Raw genomic sequence first — 8,089 nt, forward strand, 5'->3', positions numbered from 1 at the left:
CTGGAAGCCTGGTGCCCGGAGCAGCCTCGCATCGCTGACCACCCCCACCTCCCAGTCTGGGGCCCACAGCATCGTCCCACCACCTTCAACTTCCGGCAGCAGTGACCCTGACTCCTGGGACCCTGCTCCACCGCAGATACCCCCCCAGCCCGGTAAGCTACAATTGGATTATAAGTTGCACCCCCATTTTCCCCCCAAATTTGGGAGAACAAAAAGTGAGTCTTATAATCTGAAAAATACATATATATATATATATATATATATATGCTTGTTTTTTTCTCTTTATTTTTGAAATCTTTATATTTTATTAATTTTTTTATATTAAAGAAAAACTTTTTTTTTGCTGAATTTGACCTCATTTTTAGTCCCTCTAGGAGACTTAAACTTATTGTTGTTCGATTGCTTATTACACTATATACTGCACTACCACGGAATTGACTGAGACTAATGCAATATTTTTACCGTCTTGTGTTTTTCTCCAGTGTTTGCAGGGCTCTGTTGAACATGGCATCTCTCTTCAATTCCACCCCAAAAATGCCACTTCTATTAGAAGATGTGGAAAAAGGAAAAGACCAGCAAGATGAGGATGAAAACTGCGAAGAACAGGACCTGCACGCCCGGACTGGAGTCTCCATAGTCCGCTCTTTCATTATTGTAGGCGTTCTAACCTTCATCAATCTGGTCACCTTCATAGCTGCCTTCACTTTCGTAGGTAAGTAGGCGTAAACCGGCTTATGTCGGGGGCAAGGTGTATAAGGCCCAAAACTGCAAAAAAAGAAGAAAATCTTCATGGCCAACGAGAAGGCTCGTTAGCTGCTGTGATGTCTATTCCTGCACTTCTCTAATTACAATAATCATTCGTGTTCTTCTTTTTGTTCTGGCAGGAGCGATTTCTTACCTACAAAGCGCATTTAAAATGGACGACAGCAAATCCGGCCTTATAAGCTTAGGTAAACTTTTAACATAAAATCCTATTCTATAGGTCACTTGTGAGGACGGCTGGAATCTCGTGACATCATAAGGTTCCAATTTTGTAACGTTCACATGATGGCCGCCTTTATAGTTACCAAAAATGCAAACAGTGATGAGGACGGGAGAAGTGTTTTCAGTGCAACAGTTTAAATAATCCTCAAATATAAATAAATATATGTTAAAGAAATCATTTCTATTAACTGTGACCTCTTGTTTTTCCCCTTCTAGTATTCACGATCAGCAGTGTCCTGTTTGGTCAAATCTATGGATACCTGGGTGACCGCTGGAACAGAAAATACATCATGTGTGCAGGGATGTCCTTCTGGTCGGCCATCATTCTCTGCAAGTCCTACGTTCCCAATGAGGTAACTGATCTAATTGGTAGAAGCATAAAGACTTAAGGCTCATGCAGACGTCTGTGGATCTCGGTGCCATCATGGACAATAATGCACGGACTGGCCGCGGGTCTTCCGACCCGAGCATCGCTATCACGCTGTCAGAGATCGGACCGGGATCCACCGACGTCTGCATGAGCCCTAAAGCCTCTCACTTGTTTGTATGTAGATCAGTATTTTGCATTAGTATTTGCAAGACAAAAGTGAGAGCGGGTCCAAAATTAGGAAAAGTTTATAATTTTTCCATTACCGTATTTCTTTAGGTGTCTTAGAAAACTTTCATAAATGGTCACTGAATATTTTTTTGTGTTTTCACAGTATTTTACAGTTTTTCTCCTAATTAATGGACTGTCTGGAGCTGCAGAGGCAAGTTTTAAAATAACTGCCCCCTCCATCATTGCCGACGTCTTCGTGGGAGATCGGCGCAGCCGCGCGCTTAACTTGTATTACTTAGCAGCACCCTTTGGCTGGTGAGTGTAGATCTATTTATTGTTTTAAGGAGGGAATCATAGCCAAACTGTCTAAGAGTAAGTCCGACAAGGCGGATTTGCTGTGGACTTTTTTCGGTACGGATTTTGCTCTACAGATGCATGTACAATACATATGGATGGCGTTTCAAAAACCCCTCCGCAAGTAATGATCATGGTGTCGCAACACGTAGGGGGAGGATCAGCAGTGAACCAGCAAACATTTCTGGAATTGCTGCAGATTTCTAGGAAATTGATTCAAGACTCTAAATGGAAATATTTTTTCAGCAATGTCAAGACTTTCCCTAACAGAAAACTGCACTGATTGCTATGGGCAAAAAAGTTTTCTGCTAGACAGTTTGACTTTTAGCACTTATGACAAGAGCTCCTCAAAGAATGTGAAGACTCAGAATGATCTTACACTTTTTATTGTTTTTTTATAAATCATTTAAATGGACATAGGAAATGTTGTAATATATCTTATCAGGAAATATACTTATTTCCCTTCATTAATTCACTGATAAAAATCCATCTTCAGTGACAAGACAGATTGTAGCTTTATGCGGCATGGGGTAACAGTTGCTGCTCATAGAAGTCTATGGAGGGGGTGGAGTAGGAAGGAGGAGCCGGAAAAAGGCAAGGTAACAGTTGCTGCTCATAGACATCTATGGAGGGGGTGGAGTAGGAAGGAGGAGCCAGAAAAAGGCAAGGTAACAATTGCTGCTCGTAGAAGTCTATGGAGGGGGGGGTGGAGTAGGAAGGAGGAGCCGGAAAAAGGCACTCAAACATTTATATGTTTATATTTGTGCAGAAATGATGACAACCTTGTTTTTGTTTTTTACAGTGGCCTTGGTTACATCATTGGGTCTAAAGTGACAAGTGCATTTGGTGGCGCCTGGCAATGGGCCTTCCGGGTAAGTAATAGGTCTGAGGGATCTTGTGGACAAACTGTGAATCTTAATTATAATTCCTGTATCGTATTAAAGGGAATCTGGCAGTATGTTTTTGCCATTTGATCTGAGAGCAGGGGCCCTGTAGGGGCAGAGCACCTGATTCCAGCGTTGTGTCCTGCTCCTTGTAGATGTTTTAAAAAAATCACTGTTTTATCAGCAGGAGATTATGATGAGGGGACTAGTTGTCTCGTGCCATGTAGTCCTCCTGTTCTGTGTAACCCCGACCCCACCACTGATTGGTGACTTTCTGCCTATGTACAGTGTGCACAGAAAAAGCTACCAATCAGTGGTGTAGGCAGGGCATACAGAGCTCAGCATTCAGAGTACTGCTAGATCTGCAGCAGAGAAAACTGGGATTTTATCAATACTTCACCAAGCACACCAGCAAGTGACACATCGCTGGTATCGGGGTCTCTGTCCCTGCATTATGCTGCTCTCAGATGCGCAGCAAACACCTCGTCGCAGATCCCCTTTAATGGATCCAGTTCCACAACAGTCTGTGCTCATGTCCTTTTTGTGATGAAACCTCTGTATATGTGATATGTGATGTCTCCTTCTTCATCTACACAGATCATCTCTGCTCTGGGCCTGGTAGGAGTCCTGCTCATGGCTGCATTTGTAAAAGAACCGTCCAGAGGAGCTGCAGAGGAAAAGAACAAACCACTGAGCTTCAAAGGATGGCTTATGGATGCCAACCAACTGCGTAAAAAGTAGGTGTCTTCTGTGCATTGATTTATGTCACTGATCTCCCCCGTGACTTCTGCGTCATTTACATGTTTTTTACCCTTTTCTCTCTCTGCAGCCGAAGTCTTCTGTTTTCTACTCTTGGGACTATTATGGTAAAATTTGTGGCAGCTGCATTCGGCTTCTGGGCTGTTACTTTCCTGAAGCGTGCCCGGGCTCTCATGCTACAGAAGGCGCCATATCAGACTCAACTATCCAACTATGATGACAGGTACAAGTTTAGCAAACTTTAATTTGACATTCACTGGTGGGAATTTAATTCCCCCTATGACCGTTTTCTCTCTAAAAAAAAATATTTATATTTCAAATTATTATTATATCAAATTATTTATATTTCATTTCTTCAAGCTACTTTACTAATCTCTTTACCGCTTTTCTTTGCAGTCTGATTTTCGGAGGACTTACGGTCATCTCTGGCATCCTTGGAGTTGGAACAGGGGCGGAGATAGCCAAGAGATGCAGGAAGTACAACCCTCGTGCTGACCCTATAGTTTGTGCGGTTGGATTGCTGGGCTCCGCCATTTTCCTGCTGTTGGCTATTATTCTTGCAGACATCAGCCTTGTGGCCACTTATGTAAGTACCTGGAGTACAGATTGCTTTCATCCCCTTACTGGGTCTCGGCTATAGGACCGAGCAGTAGAAATCATAGACTATGGCGGGGGCTGTCTATGAATGTACGGAGACTGGGGTGGATGAATGGATTATAAAGACAAAACCTATGGGGGATAGGAAAGCGTGCAAGACACAAACGTTTATATGTATTGTTCTTTACTCTCTGCAGGTGTTTATATTCATCGGGACCATATTTCTGACCCTGAACTTTTCAGTTTCAACTGATATCCGCCTGGTGAGTGGAGAAAAGCGCTAAACTTATCATAGCTATAATTATATGTATGTAGTCAGTCTCTATGTTCTGTTTTTACCCATCAAATGCCCCATAATCCTGGCTGTGCCCAAGCGTCTGTTGGGTAATTCCCAACTAAAAATAAACCTGGCGCAAGATGATTAAAAACTTCTTTAGTAAAATCTCAGTCCACAACATGTCTGGGCTTCTTATCTATCCTGGCTGATTGTGCATTTAAAGGGGTTGTCCACTACTTTCACATTGATGCCCTACCCGTAGGATATGGCATCAATGTAGGATGGCCGGGGTCCCGCATGCGGCACCCCCGGCGATCAGCAGTTATTGGTATCTGCAGCGGCTGCCACCGGCCGGAGGGGCTTACCTGCGGTGTTTGGCCGTCAAGTTATAGTGGTCACCGCGGTGTACTGCACATCCACCTCCTATTCAATTGACTTGAATAGGTAAGGACTTCCGGCTGGTGGCAGCCGCCGCCGGCACCGATAACTGCTGATCGGAAGGGATGCCGCATGCGGGACCCCGGCCGATCATACATTGATGCCCTATCCATAGTGGACAACTTCTTTAACTTAGGCTTCAAGTATGTTCACTTTGTCCATGTTCTCTTGTCTCGTTGGGTTCAGTGACTCCTTCTGCTCATTCAGAATATTCTCTTGTTTCAGTATGTGGTTTCTCCCGCAAGGCGATCAACAGCACAGGCGTTATCGATGGCGGGGTCCCACCTGCTGGGGGAAGCTGGAAGCTCCTATTTCATCGGGCTAGTAAGTAGCTGTTACATATTCTCACATCACTTTAGGGCTACATTCACACATCTGTTTCCATTTGTACATTGTCGCAAAACAGACCATTTTTCTCTTGTGTCATCTGTTTTTTTAAAAAGTGAAGGTGGTAGACTGTCCAAACTTTATTTATCCATTGACTCTTAATAATGGATCAATGAAAAATGGATGAAACACAGATGGAAAACTGAAGTACAAAGTATATCATCCTTTCTCCATCCATTTTTAACAGATTCCTATAGACTAGAAATAGTAACCCCAGTTTTAATTTTTATTTCATAAATCAATAGTACAGTACACATGAAAATAAGAAACGTTGGAATATATCTTTTCAGAGAAATCTGCTTCTTTCTCCTCTCGAACTGATCGTTTATTCTCAAAGTTCTCACTGTATTCAGTGAAGCATTACTGGGATAGGAGATGACAGTTGGTGCTTATAACATTCTATGGAGAGGAGAGAGGGAGGAGCTAGAGGCAGGCTCCCCCCATGTACATAGAATCTGATCAACAGCAATTGTCATCTCCTATCTCAGTAATGTAAAAATCTGTCTTCACTGATTACAGATTTTATCTGTGAATTAAGAATGTTATAAATTAATGGAGGAAAAATAAGCAGATTTATCTGATAAGATCTACCACAAAGTTGCTTATTTTCACGTGTACTGTATTGATTTTATAACGACAGTTACTCTTTACTGGCCGAGTCTGATCCGCAGAACGGATGAGAATAGGACATGCTCTGTCACAGAGGAGTTTTTAAAACTCGCTGTAGCCTATTCATAACATACTTAAAAGGGTTCACCGGGACTATTTGATTTTTTTTACTATGGGCTAACAGGCAAGTCATTGCTAAATACCTGCCTGTAGTGCCCGGAACCGATCTCTGCCAACACCCGCGATTCAGTGGCCTCCCCTGATATCACGTTGACAGAGCAGCATCTTCTCTTCCGCTCTGTTGACGGGGTGGCAGAACTCCAAAGACAAGATGTCCTGGAGTTACGTCACAGATTATCTGCTGAAGAAGGAAGGATGTCACAAGCGTCCTGTTCCCAGACAATGTGTAGTACTGGAGCTGCGGATACTGGAAGCATTGCTGTTCATAGTTTGGAGGAGCCGCTATCTGCAGTGAGGCACCTTCTCTTTCTATGATCACCAGATTTCATTGGTATCCATTGACTGCTGTCAGCATAAACGTGTCCAGTCAATTATGTTTTTTTACTTTCATTAACCATACATAATTATTTATCTCGTCTCATCTTCAGATATCCGACCGCATCAAAAGTTACAATCCAGACTCGGCTCTTTCGAACTTCCGCAGTCTGCAGTACGCCCTCATGGTTTGCCCCTTTGTGCTGGTTTTCGGAGGAGGATTCTTTTTCGCATGCGCCCTCTTTGTTGAAAATGATCGTAAGAAGGCAGAGACAGAGTCTGAAGGTACGTGCAGAAATAAGTTAATTATCCAATCATATCTCTTACAGAATTGGATTAGCATTAGCTCCATAATTAGTAAATGTAATACCCAGCATCTGTATAATACATCCATCCTCATAACAAAGCTCCATAACATAACATTAACAAAGCTGCATAACATAACATTAACAAAGCTGCAATTAACTTATTATTATGACATAAATAGTTTTATCCTAAGGCTATGTGCCCACGATGCAGAAATGCTCAGGATTTTTCCTGAGCGTTTCTGCATCTCCCCTGGCAGAAAAAACGCATGCGGATTGTACATGCGGATTGTACATGCGGATTGTACATGCGTTTTCCTGCCAGGGACATGCGGATTATCATTGGGGAACATGGCAGACCTTCTACCAAGCATGTTTTTAAGCGTTTCTACAGCGGAAACGCTTAAAAAACGCATCGTGGGCACACAGCCTAAGTGTGACCCTACCCTACTGATATGGGGCTGATTATATGACATAAATTGTATTTGAAAAAATCTGCTATGTCTTTTTGGTGGAATCTACTTTTAAGATAACCTGTCACTCGCCATAAATATACATTTATTTTAACCCGGTATAAATGCTGCTATTCTCCTGAATACGGCATTGTTTGTCTCTTGTTCTCAAATCTCCTTGTTCCTGATAGGTCTCCCTGCTCCCTATACATTTATCCACTATTTTAGCCAACTGGCCGTTGTCATCAAGATGTTTCTCAAAAAGAGAAGTTTTTGAGGGTCACGCCCACTTGGCAAAAATTAAATACAAATACTAGATTTACATAAAGGGAAAAGGGGGCAATTTCTCAGGAAATTAGAATCTTGAGGAACAAAGGACGAACAATGCCAGATTCAGGAGAACAACAGGATTTACAACGGGTAAAAAATGGTAAATGTCGGATCATCTCGTTCAATTGTTTTTATTTAACATTTACAAAAAAAATAACATTAAGAAGGAATATAAATTTGGGAGGGGAAAAAGGAGTAATGGGGTAACAATGGGAAGTTACAGGAGAGAAAGTAAAGGCAAGGCTAGTCATTATTATTAGTAATAAACAACTATTATAACTTTGACCATAATATGTGTAAACAATTAGTTTGGTATATATCCGGTATTGTTTGTTTATACAACTATTTTAGTTTTTAAGTTTTGGGTTTAGCCTGAGTAAAAAAAAACTCTTCCACTATGGCATTCATCTAACTAAATATCAGCTACAACATTTTTTCCCTAATCGCAAAGTTGAACTTAAATATTGTGCGTTGATGCCTTTCCATTACTTCTAATATTGATGGAGGAATTATTTGCTTCCATTTTGTTGCGATTAAATGTTTAATCACCAAAAAGATATGACAAGAGATATGTTGAAATTTGGGTGGGATTTCTTCTAGACCTTGTGATAATAATATTAATTGTGGTGTAAGTGGAATATTGGGTTTAGAAATTCATAGGAGTAAGTTCAAAGTTTCTT

General features: G+C 41.6%; 1 protein-coding gene across 1 annotated transcript; it reads left to right on the plus strand.

The window, feature by feature from the left end:
- The first annotated feature begins 504 nt into the window (after positions 1-504).
- Positions 505-6,662, plus strand: LOC141173613 (protein spinster homolog 1-like). The gene is made up of 12 exons (XM_073657915.1): positions 505-712; positions 885-950; positions 1,201-1,337; positions 1,686-1,837; positions 2,679-2,748; positions 3,358-3,497; positions 3,590-3,742; positions 3,916-4,105; positions 4,314-4,379; positions 5,057-5,155; positions 6,436-6,607; positions 6,652-6,662. Exons 1-12 carry the CDS (start codon positions 505-507, stop codon positions 6,660-6,662), a joined length of 1,464 nt encoding a protein of 487 aa, XP_073514016.1.
- The last annotated feature ends 1,427 nt before the right edge of the window (positions 6,663-8,089 follow it).

This window comes from Phyllobates terribilis, unplaced genomic scaffold, assembly GCF_046119375.1.
Source record: "Phyllobates terribilis strain yellow unplaced genomic scaffold, ASM4611937v1 Scaffold_13__5_contigs__length_258822181, whole genome shotgun sequence".
NCBI classification, from domain to species: Eukaryota; Metazoa; Chordata; class Amphibia; order Anura; family Dendrobatidae; genus Phyllobates; species Phyllobates terribilis.

Excerpts from the sequence above, each read along its gene's own strand:
- LOC141173613 (XM_073657915.1), top strand. The coding sequence starts at position 505 with ATGGCATCTCTCTTCAATTCCACCCCAAAAATGCCACTTCTATTAGAA. Across the intron at positions 2,749-3,357 it reads CCTGGCAATGGGCCTTCCGG|ATCATCTCTGCTCTGGGCCT; the intron begins GTAAGTAATAGG and ends TCATCTACACAG. Across the intron at positions 3,498-3,589 it reads GCCAACCAACTGCGTAAAAA|CCGAAGTCTTCTGTTTTCTA; the intron begins GTAGGTGTCTTC and ends CTCTCTCTGCAG.